The sequence below is a fragment of the Amphiura filiformis genome, chromosome 18, assembly GCF_039555335.1.
Source record: "Amphiura filiformis chromosome 18, Afil_fr2py, whole genome shotgun sequence".
Taxonomy (NCBI): Eukaryota; Metazoa; Echinodermata; class Ophiuroidea; order Amphilepidida; family Amphiuridae; genus Amphiura; species Amphiura filiformis.
Window position 1 is genome coordinate 62,982,988 of NC_092645.1, and position 21,115 is coordinate 63,004,102.

General features: G+C 36.5%; 1 protein-coding gene across 1 annotated transcript; it reads left to right on the forward strand.

Moving 5' to 3' along the window:
* Nucleotides 1-2,809: 2,809 nt before the first annotated feature.
* LOC140139291 (uncharacterized) lies at nucleotides 2,810-19,192 on the forward strand. The gene is made up of 8 exons (XM_072161072.1): nucleotides 2,810-2,913; nucleotides 8,082-8,384; nucleotides 9,350-9,608; nucleotides 10,593-10,754; nucleotides 13,561-13,782; nucleotides 14,959-15,086; nucleotides 17,566-17,692; nucleotides 18,929-19,192. Exons 2-8 carry the CDS (start codon nucleotides 8,083-8,085, stop codon nucleotides 19,190-19,192), a joined length of 1,464 nt encoding a protein of 487 aa, XP_072017173.1. The 5' UTR covers nucleotides 2,810-2,913; nucleotide 8,082.
* Nucleotides 19,193-21,115: the final 1,923 nt, after the last annotated feature.

Consider the following 21,115-nt stretch of genomic DNA (forward strand, 5'->3'; position numbering starts at 1 on the left):
TGAAACTATACTTCACGAAATTAATAAAAACACGACTTTGTCCAATGTCATCTCAAGGTCATCAGAATTCATTTCAAGGTCACGGCTGGACCATATTTAGTTCTTATCGCAATTAAAATTACTTAAAACTTGTTGCTGGATCAAAATCATTAAAATCCGTCATACACTGTTGAGGAATCCAATTCTTATAGCCAGGTGAGAGTTACCCAGCGTTCGAAATAGGGCCGGTCAGCCGGCCATTGGCCTGTAACTTTTTGGCCTGGCCGGTAACTTTCCTGACTAGCGGTCGAGTTGCCGGCCAGGCTGGCCGGTAACTTTTTAAAGCTCAAAGTTTTAGTTTTTCATGATTCGTGAATAATGTATCGTCTATCTGTCATTATTTATTAAATCAGTTACGAAGTTTCAACCCGAAACAAGTCAGTCCCGGTCTTGCCAGAAACATTTCAACGGTTTAACCACCGCTTCTACCAGCCTAAGTTTTATTCTGTGCATTTTGAATTAGTATCAACGTATTTCGTCATAGTAACGAGATGCCCGTTTTGAACAGCCTGAGTTGGACGCTACAGTCTCTGACATCAGAAATATTGATCATAACTTAATTATGTAAGAAGTTAACGATGGAGGGGCTTACCTGAGTTACATTTTGACATTTGACAGGGTGTGCCGATGGAACTCTGAAACTTCTACCAGTATTTATACGGATTTTTAAACCTAAAAAAATGGCTGATTCGACCGTTTTTGACCATCTTATTTCTCAAATCTGGACCCATGTTTGATCTTTTTTTTACCTAAAAACGGCTGATTAGACAGTTTTTGACCAAATTTTCTCAAATCGGGACCCATGTTTAAAGATTTGTTTCAGTTGCCACTTTAGCTGCATGGGACAAGTTCCCGGGGAACTGGGGTAAAACAACCCGTAGTAGACACGTCCCTAAAGTACCTATTCAGAATTATAATTATACAGTTCATTTTAAATATGCATGACAAATAATTCCTTGGTTTAAGACATCACTACCCAGCAAACACAAAACGTTTTCGACATCATTCGCAAAAGTTTAGAATAGGTTGCCAGAAAATGTTTAAAATGTGTCGGGTTATATAAAGGGTTTAAAACCTTTTCATAACATTCATAAACATTTTTGATAACTTGTTTGCAAAAATCATTTTCAATAACATTTGTAAACATTTTGAAAATACTGTAGTATGTTTTCATACTAAACGTTTTAAATCGTTTTCATGAACTTTATATAACCCGACATTTAATGTAAAAAACGTTTTTACCAAAACCCAAAATATAACCTGTTTAAAACGTTTTAAAAACGTTTTGTGTTAGTTGGATATTGAACTTGTGTAACTTGACGGAAATATGTTGATATGTGTCCCTGCATATAATTTCCCGTTTCAAAGCTCTAAACAGTTTTGGCCGGTAACTTTTCACCCGGGCCTGTAACTTTTCAGAGTTACAGGGCCGCCTGGCCTGTAACTTTTTGAGGCATATTTCGAACACTGGAGTTACCTGCTTAACATAATACTGCTAATGAGCGGCACAATGATGTCTGGGAAAATTGCACCCAAGTTGTTTATCATTGCTTTTATGCTTTATATCAGTGTTTGTAATTTACTATATGTTAATGTTAAATACTAGTACAATATTATATTTAAATTGATTGATTCATTATATTTGTGTTTAAAAAATTTTGGCTACAGATCCTCGTTTTGTTTTTGTTCTGTTTTAATTTGTGTAATTTAATTATACAGGGGGTGCAGCATTTACAGGCTTCGCTTATCGTTGTACCTCCTCCATCGTGTTGTACTTTTTATAATTATTGTATTTTGTAGTAATTTTTGATGGAAATAAAATTAATCTGATTGAAGGAAATAGCTAAAAATGCTGAGCTCTTTTCTCATTTCTGCCTTGCTCACCATGTCCTTGGTTCTTCTGTACATTCTTTGTGTGTTTTTTTATTGATAAAGAATGATTAAAACTCTCTACATGCGACTGCAGACGACAATTTTTTTTTTAATTCAACATTGGAAATTTTCATGACCATGAATCTGCATGAAAAATGCATTAAAATGAGTACTTAAACAAGTTGATTCGTAAGCTACGATAGCTCTTGATATTTTGAGAAAATATCTCAAAACTTTGAACTTTTTATGTTGAAGCCTATGACTAGCTTGCAGGCAATTACATTAACATCATCCCTGATTTGGGGCCTGATGCAAAAAAATTTTATCGCTAAAATTTTTCGGGTCCCCCCCCCCCTTTACAGACCTCGAAAATTTCAGGGCCCCCCTTTTTGACATGAAAATTATCGGTCAACCCCATAGAAAAGCATATAAACTCAATTTCCCCATTTTTTCAGGCCCCCCCCTTAGGAGGGTCAAACATTTTCAGCCCCCCCCCGCCCCCTTTGTGCATCAGCCCCCCTTACAAGTTTTTGTGAACGGTCCCTTTGTATTTTGTTTAACCACAAAACAGGGTCTATGATTCAATTGACCGTGGTTTGACAACATCCAAGGTCAGTTATAAAACATGTGCAATGAACTAAACATAAACCATAGACCCTGGAAATTTCCAGGGTCTATGCATAAACACTACAGAAAACATGCGAAGGGAAATGGCATTGATCAGTTGCTATTCAAGTTGAAATTCATACACCCCCTGTAAAACTGTAAGACAGTTATAAAGACTGTTATGTGCAGTGAACTATAGAAAATATGTGCAGTGAACATGATGAAATTGACCTTTGGCTATTCCGGATGAAATCCATACGCCCCCAATGAAAGACGCGATCTTAATTTCCCACACAGTGGGTATAGGTTTCAATATGTTGCCACAATACATGTAAGAAATATACTTGATGTTTACGAAAGAAGGAATTGATGAGCATATTCAAAATAGAAGTCCAGGTAAGTTTTGTATGAAACTGTAATTTGAACATAAATGAGGCAATAGTATTAGTTCAATCTTTCGATCGACCATCGATGCCTGGTATATCTTTATTTTTCATGAAATCCATAAATAGGATTTAGTTTTAGTGTCATTAAGAAATGGCTTTTTTTAAGTGTTCGGATACTTTTATAGTTTATGACACGTTATACAATAAACATTATAAAGTCTAAAACAAATGAGTTTTTATGGAAAATGTTATTATGAAATCTTCAAAGTTTGTGCAGACTATTGTCTACCTTTGGGCGGACAATTAAGACAATTGTCTACCTTTGGGCGGGCAATTAAGACAATTGTCTACCTTTGGGCGGACAATTAAGACAATTGTCTACCTTTGGGCGGACAATTAAGACAATTGTCTACCTTTGGGCGGACAACAATTGTCTACCTTTGGGCAGTCAATTAAGACAATTGTCTACCTTCGGGCGGACAATTAAGACAATTGTCTACCTTTGGGCGGCCAATTAAGACAATTGTCTACCTTTGGGCGGACAATTAAGACAATTGTCTACCTTTGGGCGGACAATTAAGACAATTTTCTACCTTTGGGCGGACAATGAAGACAATTGTCTACCTTTGGGCGGACAATTGTTTACCTCAACACATCGTAGAGGAATTTTATCCATAAAAAATTATTTTGAAAGATTATATTTTAGTGTTTTAGATTTGATCGTGTTTACAAATTATTTAGATATTATGTTGAATTTTGATGTGTGAGATTTAGCCCTCATCAATGATAATTATACCAATCATTTTGATACAGCTGGTACATAGCCTCTTACACAGTACATGCACCTGTCCGATTAAAATCAAAACACATTGGAGATATATAGACGTCTTAAAATAAACATTATATCTTAAAATAACATATACTTACAACAAAATATATCTAAAAATCTTTCTCAAGGTTATGATGTTGCAGGAAAATATTTTTAATTATTTTTTTTTTTCTGGTTATTTTTACGTGCATGGTAGCGCAATATGTGATCGCACCACTGATAATTACTGCTATAATTGGACAATTCACTCACTCAGTGGCAATGACCGATGGTTATGGATTTACTCTTACGCTTTCTATTGTGTTAACTCTCCACTCTCTGTCGACTGCAGACGACAAATTTCAAGTATTTTTTAAAAATTCAAAATTATTTCAGAATTGTAGATTTACATGACCATGTTTGGAATCAGCATGAAAAATGCATTAAATTGAGTACAAACAAGACTAGTATTGGCTTAGTGGTTCTTAAGATAGCTCATGATATTTTGAGACAATTATCGTAAAACTTGGACTTTGGCTAGTACGCAGAGCATTAAGCATTATGTTTTTTATACCTTGCTCTGAAGTGATCACAATGATAGACAGGTTCATGCCCAACGACATAGTTCATCGCTCTTTATTTGACAACCAAAGCACAGCATTTGACCTCAAGTTGCAGAGTATGAGTTTTGGTACCCACATTTTGAAAGGTCGTTCTATGACAAACATATTGGAGTTAAAGACCTGTGCCTTGGCAGATGAGTATGTGTCTATAGATTACTGACAGTGTTCACATTTTTATGTAAGTGAAACATTGGTGGAACTTAAAATGCTGTAAAAATTGACAAGACTTTAAACACACCGCACCTGTCTTACTGTATGCCACAGAGAAGGAAATTATATAGACGTAGCTAGGAAATACACGTGACGTTGATGATCGAAGAAATTGATATTCAAAACCAGGTAAATGTAAATATGATTATTTATTATCTATAATATAAACGTTAAACGTGTAGTGCCCTTTACACTAAGTTCCACAACAATCTCATCTATCAGGAGAACAGTTCTTTTAAGAACCCCAAAACATTTGTACATTCATTGAATGACCTTTGAAGATTTGGGTACAAAAGCTCATACTCTGCAATTTGAGGTCAAATTTTGCACTATGATTATGTAATTGAGGTTATTAGACTATGCCATTGAGATGAGGCTCTTAAGGTTCATAGTGTTACATTCACCGTTATGTATTCTTCGCCTGTGCGTTATATTTTACGAACTATCCTTTATAGCTCAAATTACCCGGGGTGGGGTGGGGTTCTTGGACAATATTTGAACGGGGTGCTAAAAGTAGACTACAGTATGATGACCATCTCTATACCTGCGTAGTGCAAAAACACCCGATTACTATACTTCGCTTGTATCAGTTAACTATCCCATATCTATACCATTTTTACTGAAACGGTGACCCATCATTATACCTGTTATTAAAGGACGACATTCTCAACAGTCCATCTCAATACCATCACAGAAATCAGGGGTCATTAATATACCCGAAACAATTTCAAAAACAAAACCTTTAAGTATCCCCTGCACACCATTTCTTAGGGATACCCCGGGCCAAATTATATAAAGCCTGCACGCTAAGGCGACGAAAAAAAGAAACCCTGTTCTACGGACGGACGGACCTTTCAAGTAGGGTCGGTCGATCGGCCTTTTTTTCTTCTTCTTCTTTTTTTTTTTTTTTTTCTCTCTCTTTTTTTTTTTGAAATGACGCCAGAAATCACCAAAATCTGTAAATAATTTACAATTTGAGAAAATACAAAAAAAAATTTGTTCCATAAATTTCCGAAATTTTTTCCCAATTTGTTCAAAATCTGGGTCGGTCGGGCCCGTAGAACAGGGTTTTCTTTTTTCGTCGCCTATAAATAATGTATTTTTAGATAATACTTGCACGGGAGACTCGAATAGGGAGGGGGTAGTAAGTATACGCTCAAATACTAGAAATACTACTTTCACACAACTAATACGTTTTCGTTTTTGTAGAGTGAATGGTGCTTTCGACTACTACTGGTCATATCTTAAGCACCATTAGCTAGATATTCTGTTTAAGGCGATTTAATACCCTGATTTTCATCAGTACCTATCTTCTTTTTTTTGTTGCAAATTTATAAAGTATATAAATATGTTCATCATCTCATGTCCTGAACTTATAAAATATCTCTACATAAAAAGTGGTTTTAAACCATTTTAGAAAATCATTTTAGCCCTATATATTTTTTTGTTTACTGTATCCTGGTAACTGAGATGTGTGTTTCATAACAAACCATGATAATTTATTCTATTGAACATGTCCAAGTAGAATACATGAATAGAATACATTAAATCCTTTGTTATACTATCTATAGAAATATACTCACTGATTATAACACTGAATAAATTAAATAGGCCTAAATAATCTCTTCCACATAGACAATTGAATACTACACCATGTATGTATCTTCTATAATATGTTGTTAGGAAAAGAGATTAAAAAAGGCTATAAGGTCATCAAAGGTCAGGTTATAGGTCAATTGGTTCAGGTCAAATTCAGGCATCAATTTTGAATACATGTGATAGTCTGTGATATCATACATGTCATAATGAGGCATCAATTTTGATATTTTGTCTGTTACTGGATATATAATGGAAATGTGTGAGGTGGATATACTAAAATACCTTGGGATGTAAATGGTGAGTACAATTTAGATTGCCTAGTTGAATTGGATTGGGCAAATAAATATAAAATAGTTACCAAAATCACAAAAATGAAGCTTACGGAAAACTACCTAATATGGTGGTATAGGTGACAAAAAATACAATCTTTTTCAACATTGCTGTAGTGTGGTTGTGGTAACCTGTTACCTATGGCTTAATTAAGTTTCAGTGACATAGTGTTGCAAGTTCAAAATACAAAATATAGCTCGACATTGAAAATAGAAGCATTTTAACCGGTTCGTTTTTTGATAGTTGTGGAGTACCAAGTTCATGAAGTCGTAAAAGAAATCAGGGACCACTTATTCCCATTTTACATATCAACATTATTTCCCTACTCTGTTAGCCACACATATCCAAAATTTTAACGAAATCCGTTGATAGTAAGCTTTCCAACATGAAGTGAATTTAAATCATCAGTGATGTACCTCCTTTTGGCTTCTATCTTCAAAAGCATGTAAGCTACATTGATACCGATGCCACCAATAAAACGAGAAGATTTGCCCCTTCATTTTGCATACCACTTTGTCCAATTTTTTTGTAATTTCTTCACAAAATGCAAAAAAATGCAAAAAAAAATCAATGGGTGTAGTACCCCCTTAAGGGTAGACGAGGTATTGTTGGTCGATATATAGATCTAGATTTAGGTCGATCTAGATCAATATATTATTGAAAATTAACACCTTGATGTTTTGCAAAAGTTCATTCTACAAATCGTATACTTTGCAAACTTGCTTAATTTATTGTTGTTAATGAGTTATGTACGTTTTACAAAAGTGTTGTTGTTTCCGACATCTTTACAAAGTAACTCAAGAACCGCAGCACCTATAAATATATCTGTGATATTTTAATTCTTTTACACGCTCGCTATGAATTGAGCAATGCAGTTTTTGCCAAAGCTCACTACCATTCGTAAGATGCTGTGAACTACCAAATCACAACAGTTTAAAATAAGAAGTTCTAGATAGACACTGCGGAGATCAGAACAATTTAAAATGTCGCCCACAACCCCACATATCGACCAACCTGTAACAATGGAGGTCGATAGCTCTAGGTCGATATAAGCTACAAATGACCAGCCTCTATTCGTGTAATCCGATTATCACTATGGATCACGCTTTTGAGTTCTGCACCACGATCGAAATGACCGCAACACAAAGTCTATGGCATATGCTACCAATTCAAAAAGATGTTTTTTGAATTGTTTTTGTGAAATGTTTTTAAATATCTTTACAATTATTTTAAAATATGTATATCTGGCTTGGCTTTATTCTTTTGATGATTGGTGAATCAAATTAATTGAATTGGCCATGTAAATTGTCACATTATGCGAATCTACATACAGTTGCAAGTTGCTTGTGTTTACTCACATTCCACCTGTAGAAACAGAAGTCAAATAAACAAAGGCAAATCAACAGACGGCGATAGTATTAATTTAACAATACACTAGACATGCTAAAAGTGTGATATATTTACGATTCAGTGGACCGTATAAGGTCAACGACCACAGAAGGAAAATACTATACAAATTTTCATTGTAATACATTTTGTTTTGTTTTTCAGATATTTAAGGCTTAATAATTAATTATTCACTATTCATTTTTCATATTTATTACACAGAATGGACCAGCTCATTTCACAGCATCATGACGTCCTGGTCATCGGAAGTGGACCCGTCGGGGCTACCTTTGCTCGAAAATTGGTTGAGGGTGGGCGTTCGGTGTGTATGCTGGAAGCAGGGGCATATCACTCTAAGAGACCAGGGGCACACATGAAGAACTCAGCATATTATCAGCGCAACATTGACAAATTTACCCCGGTGGTGGCGTCGCATCTCCTAACAGCGTCAGTACCGACGAGTAACGGGGTAACTCCGACGCTTGCTCCAATAGCATTCAAAGCGAACACCAATGATCATGCGGGGTATGATAGTGTTGTTATGTTTGACATTATTTCATGTTTTTCATTTGCCAATATTTCTTATTATATACTTCATTAATATATTCTTGTTCATTGATTGGTTAAAAGTCGATCACATGACCAAAATAGTTCTACCATCAGTATCCCTATCCGTAAATAGTACCTCTAAGCCGTAAATAGTATTTTCAATGTCCCAGATGAGCCGTAGATAGTACTTTTGACCATGCTTTCCGCGTGCGCGCATTCGATGCGACGGAACAGTTCACGCACGCGAAACTGCCATAGCGTGATTTCGCGCTGCTGTAATTGGTTAGCCCGATTTTAGCCTATTCGATTTTTTGAAGGGCAAAATATAGGTGCATAAATTGGTTGTGCTGTTCACTCAGGATAGAAGCTGGAGAGTCAAAACGTCAAATAATTTTCTTTTAACCAATCAATGAACAAAGAACATATTAATGAAGTATATAAAACAAATATATACTGCCTTTATTCGAAGTTCTGGTTAAAACTATGGTCCCTCGTTGAGATCAATTATTAGTACTATTTTCCTAAGGGGCTGCGCCCTCAGGAAAATAGTACTATTGATCTCACCTCGACCCATAGTTTTAACCAGAACCTCTCATGGCAATATATATTTGTATAATATGTTTACTATTCTAAAAGGTAAATAATGACGTGAGGTGGATATGCCACTATAGAAAACACAATATTTCATTTTGTAATCATACACCAAATTTAAATAATTAATTATTAATTAGTTAGCTAATTTTGGCTGCTGAACAAAATGAACTAAGAGAACATCACTAAACAAATAATGTGCCCATTTTCAAAAAACAAACAAAAAAGACAAAAACAAACATTACGCCACTCTGGAATGAAGCCGCAGTTTAGCCTTTATAACGACATATTACACGAAAACAAAATCTAATCGATAATATTTTTTCTTTAAACTACTGAAAAAACTACAGCTATATGCGGAATAACCTAAACCCGGAGCAGGACCCATTTGTGAACCTAGATGGTGCTGCAGTATGCTATGCTGTGGGTGGGATGGGGACTCACTGGACCTGCATGACACCACGTCCTCATCCAACCATGGAGAGGTCAGACATCATCTCCGGGGAGGAGTGGTCATCACTATATGACGAAGCTGAAAAGTTGCTCATGACAAGCAGAGATAATTTCCAACACTCTGTCAGGAACACGATTGTCAAGGAAAAACTACAGGTTATTGAGCTTGCCATTTTAAAATGGCGACTATATTTAAACATTAGCATTAATCACTAAACCCTGGAGCTGTAGCTGTGAGGGCAGTAGTGAGGGCACTTGTATTGGTGAGAACACCAGCAACATGATAGCGATACTGTTTGACCCCTGATGACCCTTTGACATTTTGACATATTCCCATCATATTGAAGATTCTTTTTACCACGTTTAAGCCCAATTGGTTGACACCATTATGACCTTTCACCTCGAATTACCTCGGTTTGATTGTGTTCATACTCCCGTCCCGTGATATGGATAATTACTTTAATAAGTTTAAGCCTAATCGACGATTCCACCCACCAAGTTGAGCCCGATCGGCCGAAGTTAGAAATCTAAACCCTCCATGACCTTTAACCTCCGATGACCTTTAAAACAAACCCGTAAACAGCGGATGTCCGATACCCTTCTATATCCGAAATATCGTAATGATGCGTTGGATTATTTTATTAGTAGTGTTTTATTCATTCTATTTCCTAAGAACGTGGGTCTTTATTAGTTTTTAGAATAATACAGGTGTTTATACAGGTGGATTCAAGATGGCGAACTCTGGGGATAGCGTTAGAATAGCATCGTGTGATTGAAATGTAAACATCTCAACAAAAGTAACTAACCCTCCTTAAATAATGACCATTATTCAAAAACGGGCGATTGTATTCAAAATCTGTAAAATGCGTTGGAAGTAGAGAAAGGGGGGTTAGTTACTTTTTTGAGATGTTTATAAAGTAGACATCTGTAAAAGAGTAATAACATTGACAAAATGATCCATGACTTGATCGCACACAGGTGCTAGCTAAAACTGTCTCTATTAACTATACAATATCATATAATATTGCCCTAAGTTTATTGATATCACCTTCTCAAATTGACAACCTAATTGATCATATATGTTTTGCATTACATTCAAAACTTATTTTGTGTTGGTTTTTTCATCCATAACACAATTAGGCAGAATATCCTAAATTAAAAGGAGAAGATCGTCCTCAGAACATGGCTTTTGCTGGCTACCGTTTAAAGGAAAACCCAGAATTCATGCACTGGACCGGAAGTGACGACATATTTGGTCCCTTACTTGACGATTCAGAATGCAAGTCACGTTTCACTCTTAAGGTAAATTATCCCTTCTTAATACACACACTACACAATAGTATTGCAACATCCGCAACCTGCAAGTTGATCCAATAGTCTGTCGATTTCACATGGTGTACTGGGTGGAAATATTCTTTGCTGAAATTCACGGTTGTTTGATGGCATGTATAACTGTATTTATTTTTAAGCAAAGTCGAACACTGATGGCGCTATATATCTTAAGTCTTGTTTACATTTTTACAAGAGGTAGACACTTGTATAATGGTATTAAAACATAAACATGAGTAACATAGAGCAAGGAAATTTTCAAACTACTTTTTATCATGAAATGAAAGGAGTAATTCATATTATAAAATTAAATCAAAAATATACGTAAATAGCGCCCTCAATTTACAGTTTATAGAATAAAAGAATAAAAATATGCACAGAAAGGCAGAAAGAGATGAAAAATTTGATAAAGAGAAAATCTCAGTTAAAAATAACTAAAATATATTAGTGTGATAGCTGTTGGTATTTTAAAGGTCTAGAATTGAAAATAATGCAATGTTTTGTTAGAAATATTAATAATTATATAACTCATACAAAGATTCTTTTCATTTGATTGGTCAAAATATTTTTGCCATTTTTAGAAAAAGACTATTGCACTCCGCGCTATATTCCATTTTCCATTGCACTCACGTGCAGCTACCTTGGCAACGCTGACAAACGCGAGCGTATAACGAGCACGGTGACCACCTCGACTCGCCTATTTAAGGCGTTGGTGCTGCTTCTAAAATGAATACACTCTATATATTTTTCAATTTATTTAGTTTTTCTGATGATTTATAATATTAAGGGATCTAAAATGAGCGTTTATTGCATTTCGACAGTATTTTTTGTAGGACATGAGAGCACCTCAGACCTATCGAATTGCATTCTGAATACGAAGCATGTCTTTCTGATATCAAATAATTTTCATTTTTTGAAAATTACAATATAATACAAATTTTATGACAAATAATAAAAATTTGATATTTTTCAAATTTTTGATATATAACAGTCCTCGAAGTAAATTATATAAATCTAATGATATATTCTTAAAGTGTATGTAGCAGGGAGGAAAAGCCGACGGTCAATTGAAAATTTTGACTTTTCATATTGAAGATATGGATTTTTTCCCAAAAAGACCTATTTTTTTGGTGTTTTGGGAAAAAAAATCCATATCTTCAATACGAAAGGTCAAAATTTTCAATTGATCGTCGGCTTTTCATCCCACCTACATAGACTTTAAGTATAAATCATCAGATTTATAAAGTTTACTTCAAGTACTGTTAAATATCAAAAATATCAATTTTTAATGATTTGCCATAAAATGTGTATTAAATTGCGAATTTCAAAAAATCAAAATTATTTGATATCAGAATGATAGTCTTCGTATTCAGAATGCAATTCGATATGTCTGATGCGCTCTAATGTCCCAAAATAAATACTGTCCATACGTTCATACCCCACGCCTTAAGTGGAAGAAAAGGAATTTATACATGAGATATATTAGCACAAATGTGACCCGGCAGCACAAATGAGCCGTAAATTCCATAAATTGTATTCTGAGTTACGGTGTAAAATGTGTACGAAGGTCGTATTCATCGGTAACTTAAGCTGGCCCGACATCGATCTCATTTTTATAGTGAAACACTGAACAATTATCCTATTGTTGAAGTGGATAATAAGCTTCTACCTTAGATGGCTATAGAACTTTTAATAGCTCTGGTCTTTGTTTGCTTTTGCTAAATCCTGTTCAGGTGGTGGCAGGAGGGTGAAAGTGCATAGGAACAATGCCGGAAACTACGTCACGCTATTGTTCGACCTAGGCTACATATTTTTAACGCATGCGTGTTCGTCAATACAGCTTTAGACTCCTCCACCTTCGCAACACGGTACGTGGAGTGACTGGAATCACACTGACGGCGGAGGAGAATACTAGCTGGTCAAACAGTTTAATTCTATCAAGCATATAATACCTAAACAATCATCGTCATTTGATCTATTTACTCACAGAATATATTGTATACTCAAAATATAATTTTAAAATAGTAAACCTGTTAACTTATATATTTGTGTACTAAAATATAAGGACACGTGATGTCGAAGACAAAATGGCCGCTAATCCGCCTATTGTGAGACCTAGGATACATATTTCGAAAGAGGGCAGCAGACTAGGATGCCTATCCCTTTGTCTATTATTCCTGGTGGTGGGTTACCAGGCATTGTATTTTGTATAGGTATGCATAACCAACAATTAACAATGAGAGAACTTTCTTAAACCTCGTTGACTTCGGGATGATTTGAAATGACCGCCAATTATGACTGTTTGATATTTATTGCCAGCAATGTGGAAAAAGAGACACATGTAGAAACAAAAAAGCTATTATTTTGTTGAAGGAGCAAAGTTTAACAAACCATAACCCCGCTTCTGGATATCGTTTGAAGTCAAATGATATACCATTTTAAGTTTATGATGTTTATTTTTAAACACGAAATAAAACAAAATTGACCGGGGAGGAATTTACGGCTCATTCGCCGTGAACGGTCACAAATATTGATTATTTTTATTCGTTCAAAGCCTCTGTGAATGCAACAGTCCCTATTTCACCTAATGAAAATATTCTTACCATTGTACTCATAAACATTCAATAGTTGTTAACAGAATGTTCTTCTTGCCAAAACCAATTATATTTTACTGATCTGACAGTTTCATCCATCTTGGTCGAAGGCCATCATCGGAGTGATGGTACTTTGGTACTTGATCTTTAATCTCACTCCCTCTATCTTATATAAATACATACAGGCTGAACATTTAGTTGAGAAGTTGGTATTAACATCTGATGGAGATAAGATAGACTATGCCATAGTGCGTGATCTGCAGAAAGACCAGTGTGTCCGTGTACATGCGAATCAATTCGTGCTGACTGCTGGTGCTATCTTGACACCACAAATTCTCTTTAATTCCGGAATCCGACCAAAGGCTCTCGGCCATTATCTATCAGAACAACCATGCGGATTCGCTCAGGTAAAACGAGACTGATTTCTAAACAGGACTGATGATTACCATGATTACTGACGAATCTCAGACTCGGAATCTCCAGTCTAAGTTTGAGATGCATTGATAATCAACATCCCAGTCGTACGTATACATCGTACACATCATAACATGTTGTGTTTTAGAATCCCTTTTTCCAGACAATGGCGGATCAAGATGTTCAAAGTTATGGTTCAATTAGTTATCAAGATATTTTTGATGTTTTTGTCATTATGTTAGAAAGTGTAAGACTAAGGTCTTCATTTTTGTGGAAATGTCGGAACTTTATTTACCCTCCACAGCGTTACTACATTTATATAGGAGTAACCTATTATGTCCATTATCTAGTTTAATTCCATGTAAAGTATAAGAGTCCCGGCAAATTTTCAACATTTCATGATTACGTTTCTGGCAGGGAGGGAGGGGGTCGGCCGAGAAACGAAACTAGTTTCGTATATAGGACGAACTTTATAGGATCGATCTTTTGCTTTGTATCCTATTATTCTTTAATGTACGACTACAACCGGGGGCCACATCAAAATATTTTGGTGGATATGCTCCCCCGGAATTTTGAGGTGGTGGGTCTTTGGGAGCTGACAGCGTACCGGTAAAAGGAGGTCTTTTGGAGCTGCGAACAAGTAAAATGGGGACTTTTGGAGAAGTCAAAATCATGGGTCTTTCTTAGCTTTCTGGTTAACATCGCCTGAAAATACCCTTTAGAGCTGAAATTACCAAAATCAGGGGTCTTTCGGAGCTGTATTTGGGTCAAATATAGAAGGTCTTTCGGATCTCCGAAATCCAAAAAGGGGGGTCTTTCCGGGGGAGCATACCCGTATGGTAATTTGTGTTAAGTGCCACCCCGGGGACTACATACCTTATATTATTGTCATTTAAGGCGTTATTCCATTTGATATCTACATCCCCTGTTTGGGATATAAAATATGAGATTTAAGGCCCTTTCAATTGTAATAGCCCATTGACAAGAAGGACTACATTACTTAGGGATGAAATCAAAACTCGACCGGCGGTCGTCCACCGGTTCCGTCCGGTTGGACCCGATTTCTATTCTAAACAATGAACCGCGATTCAACTGCCGAACCGCCGTTCAACCGGCGGTCGAGTTTTGATTCCATCCCTTATATCATCGTCAATCAATTCTAATTACAGGTGGTGTTGAATCAGAGCCTTGTTGACAGTGTGTGGACCGACTCACGATTTGCTGATGGTGCAAAAAACACCACGAGAAATACCCGCTGGATCCGCTGCCCTTCAAATTCTCCGATCCTGACCCTCAGGTGTGAATATTAGCATAATAGGATCTCAATCTCTAGGACAAGGTTCCTTAACCCCGGTATGCTCCTGCACTCAACGAATGACCTGAACACACACTAGGATCTCAAACATGACAATCCCTAGGACGCAGTTCCTTAACCCTAATATGCTTCTACACTCAAAGAATGACCTTTACACACACTAGGATCTCAAACATGACAATCTCTAGGACACAGTTCCTTAAATCCAATATGCGTCTACACTAAATAATGACCTTTATACACACTAGGATCTCTATCATGTCAATCTCTAGGACAAAGTTCCTTAACCCCAATATGCTTCTACACTCAAAGAATGACATTTACACAGACTAGGATCTCTAACATGGCAATCTCTAGGGCACAGTTCCTTAAACCACTGAGTCTACACTCAAATAATGACCTTTACACTTACTAGGATCTCTAGCATAACAATCTCTAGGACAAAGTTCCTTAACCCCAATATACTTATGACCTGAACACACACTAGGATATCTAACATGGCAATCTTTAGGACACAGTTCCTTAAACCCAATATGCGTCTACACTCAAAGAATGACCTTTGAACACACTAGGATCTGTAGCATAACAATCTCTAGGACACAATTCCTTAACTCCGGTATGCTTCTACACTCAAAGAGGATCGATTGCCGAATATGGTGCAACTCTACTAGTCTTACTACAAGACTGCCCTACCCTAACCCTAAACCCTAATCCTAAACTCCGTAAACGAGGACTGGACTCAAGTCTAGCAAGTTGCACCATATTCGGTAATTGTAAAGAATGATCTTGGGCTATATTGGGTATCAAAACTCATGCTCCACAACTTGAGGTTAAAATGTGAGCTTTGTTTGTTAGATATGGGTCATTGAGCTATGCCTTTGGGGACGCGATCACCTTGCCACCTAGTGATATAATAACAAAGCAGTCCTGTGTGTATTTTTTCGGGTGTTTTTGTCTATTCGTATTATATTCACACACTTACGGGCAATACACCAACACCCCCCCCCCACACACACACACACACACCCACACACACCCACACCCCGACACATACCGCAACATAATTTTTTGGCTAATTTTCCAAACATCCGATACATTACATTGTGGTACAATCTTTTGCCAATGTTTTTATATATATTTATACATGCATTGATCGTGTTTTTCTAGTTATACATTCCAGTATCAGCAGGACGACCGTGGCATTGTGTTGTGCACCGCGATGCATTTCACTATGGAGATCTCGATCCACACATCGACAGCCGAACTGTCGTTGACTTCCGATGGTTTAGTATACTGAAGCCACGTTTTGAAAACTACGTCACATTTTCTGAATCTATCAAGGACAGCATGGGGATGCCTCAACCCACCTTCAATGTCACTCTGACGTAAATATTTTGATTTTTTATTTAAATTGGACTTAAACAGCTTTAAACGTAGAGAACTAGACTAGGTGTGATTTTTAACAACATAAAAACTATATGAAAATGCAGACTTTAAACGTACAATGAAAACTAGTAATAACATACCAAATGGTGCTATAGAAAAAAATCACCACAAAACGTTTTACAGAAAACGTTTTATTGTTGGGTTGTTATAGAGAGTATAAAACGTTTCAACATTTTTCCGTATTTTGCCGAAATTTTTGCCAATAACTTTTTTAAATAACAATTCTGACAACATTTTCAAAATGTTGTTGTAGTCATATAAAATAAAACGTTTTAAGAGCGTTTTCATTACATTTATCTAACCCGTCATTTAAATGTTAAAGTATAACCCGATATCTAAATGTTATCAAAACGTTTTGAATAAAACCAAAAGTGTTTACGTGTTTGTGTTTGCTGGGTGTTTGATTTATATAGAATTGGCTTCATTATTAAGAAAATGCAAACTATAGATGGCGCTATTTATCATAAATCATATTTCTTAATTTTTAAGGTATAGGTAATAAATACTGCCATTTAAACAGATGGAATAGGTGAAACAAGCAACAAAGAAATTTTATAAACATATTTCATCAAAAAATAAAAGGAATTATTTTTTATTAAAAGCCTGAAAGAGTAATTTCCAGTATCTAAATAGCGCCACCAATCTTGTCATAAATAGATACATTTTATATCCGAAAAAGCTTTAAAAATGCTGTGAAAGTGAATAATGTTGTAAATAAGGGGAAATTAAAGTTGAAAATGACTCAAAAGCATCTGTATACATTAGTATGATACGGCTTTAAGCTGTTTAAGCCTAAAAATTGTGTTGTACATGATGTCTTGTTTGAAAAACTAATAAATGATCACATCAAACAACCGTGGAGAGGGTGCATGTTTTGCGTCTAAGTTGCCGTGAAGTTGTAATGTGTGTTGAATTCGTGCCAGAAAGATGAACGTTATAGATGATAAATATAAAACCTAAGTAATCTATCAACTTTCTCGACATTTTAAATCCCTTTTTCTATGTAATGTTATAGGGATGAAGAAAAGGAGGAAAGTAACGCCATGATGAAGGACATGATCCGGGCGGCCACAGCCGTTGGCGGATTCATACCCGAATCTCTGCCTCAATTTGTGCCACACGGCGTCGCACTGCATATCACGGTCAGTCACCCACAGTAGTAGGGTAGCTTATAGGGACATCACTTAATACTAATGAGGTGGGCGTAGCTAATTAGCATTTCTGAATATTCATGAGGTGGGCGTGGCTAATAAGGATATATGAATATTCAAGAGGCTAATGAATTTTCACGACATGGGCGTGGTCAATTAGCATATCTGAACAGTATAAGAGATATAAATACAAAAATATTAACGAGATGGACGTGGCTAATGAGCGTAGTCGCTGGACGAATGAATCAGGATGGGGTGGTTGTGGCTAGATATCCACTTTAGGAAGGTCGAGCGACTTCCACATTACGTTATGGTGTGTTTTTGTTCTAGAAACACCGATTTCCCTAATTTAAAACGTATCCGGCGTACTCGTTAAGAGTTAAATGCATCCGGGGGGTCGAGAGGTCAAAAGGTCAATGCGCTTTTAAAACTTAGTTTGTCTAGGGAAACCTTTTGCCGATATTTAAAATAAGAAGAAAATGTGCCTAGATAGAGATTTTTTAAATACGTATACGTCAGTATTTAATATTTTGCAAATACGAAATGAACTTGCAGATAAAGCAGAAATGTTCATTTTAAATAGAACCAAAGATGTCGAACATACGAAGGAATGTCTAAGGGCTGTGCAATAATTATGAGCCCTGGTGAAAGGGTAAAATTTGAGGAGCAAGAATTTTAGGGGAGCCGAGGGGGTCAATCAATTTTGGCAAGCCAAGAGGGGGCAAGCGATTTTTGGCAGATATTGTTAGGGCGCCTGTCAAATAAAACGTTCTAAAAATAGGAAAACAGAACGGAACACTTAAATATGCAAAAAAGTTTCCGGCTCGCTGCGCTCGCAACATGTATCTAGATCATTTAAGGTTTGCAAATTGGGATCCCAAACATTTGGCAAGAATTGGGATCCCAAACATTTGGCAAGAATTGGCAAGAATTGGGATCCCAAACATTTGGCAAGAATTTCTTGGCATGCCGAGAGGGGCAAGTGATTTTTGGAGGGTCGATCGAGAGGGGGGAACGATTTTTGGCAAGCCGTTTGAAAATTTTACCCCTGGGGCTCATATTGCACAGTCCCTAACTATTATTGTAGATTTGCTGCGATGAATGCACGAATGAACGGGTGCAAGGAGAAAGCCATAACTTTTCTATTATGTTCGCTGAAGAACAAATGTCATCATTGCGCCCAATAAACAGCTATATAATCTTGCTTATTTATGTATACATTTGCAGGGTACAATACGTATGGGTAAGGAAGATGACGGTACGTCGGTTGTTGACGAATACTCCCGTGTGTGGGGGATAGACAATCTGTGCCTGGGTGGTAATGGTGTCATCCCCACCGGTACGGCCTGCAACCCGACCCTCACCAGCGTAGCCCTTGCTGTACGCTCCGCCGGTAAGATCTTGGAGAGATTGACCCACTACGAGAAGATCGCGGAAAGGTTGGCCGACTACGAGGGCACACTCCAGATACAACAGAAGTCTAAACTTTAGAACACCTTACCCCTGAGCACTACCTGCCGATCTAACATTGCCTCTGATTGGTCAATTACATGATATCTTCACTTTAATCACCAATCAGAATGGAGCTTTACAAATAATTCACCCCAATTTTTTGTGTGGTGAAATTATTCTAACAATGTTGCTGATTGGTCCAATTGATAATGGAAACTTCTTTTTGGCCAATCGGCAGGTAGTTCTCATGGGTTTTAACACATTTTACGTTCCCGTAGCTACACCTTTTTCTCTCTCCATGCTACTTTTTCTTTTCCCTTTCTACTATAATATTCCCATTCCCTGATGAATCTTCTCTTTCCTTCTTGTTCACCTGCTTAAATTGTCCCCATTTCTTTCACTCTATTTTCCTTTAAATCAATGTCACTGTGGATGCTTGAAAACTTTCCCATACAGCTCAACTTGCCGTACTTTGCCTAACCAGACAGTCCATGCCAAAATTGTTACTACACCTTTACATTTCATCGAATCTCTTTTTGATGTCTGTCATTTTGAACATCACACTTGAAAGATGTATGCTATGTAGAAACTTTATTTTGCAATTTCATAATTTGCATATTATTAGCATATTTGCAAGAAAAAACATGAAAATCAATAAATACCTATATTTTTCACAATTTCAATATTTTATTAGAAATTAAGCATATAGGCCGTTTGTTATGACTTGATGAATGAAGTTGTTAAAACAGATTTTGATATTTTTGCTTATTTTTCCTTTTTTGCCCCAAAATGTGTAAAAATCAGCATTTTTTGGATGACCTATATTTTCTTTGAATATTTATCAAATTTCTTAATTTAGGTATAATACAGTGCAGAAAAAGATGTCAAACAAATCTGTTAAAACAGATTTCCAATAAATTGTTCCATTCTCCATTTTGGGTTAAATACTCAATTTTCATAAAATGAAAACATGTCCATTGCACTTTTTCCTCGAGAGGCCCCACGACAGGGTATTAATTCCGATTTCGGAGTCCGATATTGGAGTTATCGGAATTGCAATATTTATTTGGAACAATCCGCAGTTAGTTAAAATTAGTCGGAACAATTTGGAGTTATCAAAATTAATCGGAACAATCCGGAGTTATCGAAATTAGTCGGAACAATCCGGAGTTACCGGAATTAGTCGGAACAATCCGGAGTTACCGGAATTAGTCGGAACAATCCGGAGTTACCGGAATTAGTCGGAACAATCCGGAGTTACCAGAATTAGTCGGAACAATCCGGAGTTATCAGAATATGTCGGAACAATCCGTAGTTATCGGAATTAGTCGGAATAATCCGGAATTAGTCGGATTAATTTGGAGTTATCGGAACAATCCGGACTTAATGGAGTTAGTCGGAACAATGCGGAGTTCGAGGAATTAGTTGGAACAACCCGGAGTTATCAGAATTAGTCGGAACAAGATAGAGTTATCGGAATAGTTTGGAACAATTTGGATTGAATTGTAGAAATTAGCCAAAACAATATGTAGGCCTAGTTGGAATTAGCCAAAACAAATCCAGATTTTTGGATTTAGAACAATAAAAATTAGAAGGAAACCTTTCTCTATCCCATTTTTTATATGGCATGAAAATTTCCAACATAAAATCTTTCCTTAAAAGGCAATTCGATCTCATTATTATGTTATCTATAGGCCTATTACAAGCTAGTTGCTATATGTAGTGACCAGAATTCCAGGGTCTGTGCTGTGGCATATATGGCTGACCTAATGATGAAACTCCCAATGGGGGTAGACGTGTGCCTCAGAACAGTAGTAGAGACTTCAGCTTCATGATCTACATTTTAAACCACACAGAGCACCGACCCTTTTTTGAGCTTTGGGGTTTAGTTTGTGCTGGTTGAGGATAAGCTTTGGCATAACAGGATCTTCACTTCAGACTTCAATGTAGATAGGCCTCAAA

What these genes read in the sequence shown, in the direction of transcription:
- LOC140139291 (XM_072161072.1), top strand. Translation starts at nt 8,083, where the DNA reads ATGGACCAGCTCATTTCACAGCATCATGACGTCCTGGTCATCGGAAGT. An exon ending in AACACCAATGATCATGCGGG is followed by an intron (nt 8,385 to 9,349) that starts GTATGATAGTGT and finishes AAAAAACTACAG; the next exon opens with CTATATGCGGAATAACCTAA. An exon ending in AGTCACGTTTCACTCTTAAG is followed by an intron (nt 10,755 to 13,560) that starts GTAAATTATCCC and finishes AAATACATACAG; the next exon opens with GCTGAACATTTAGTTGAGAA.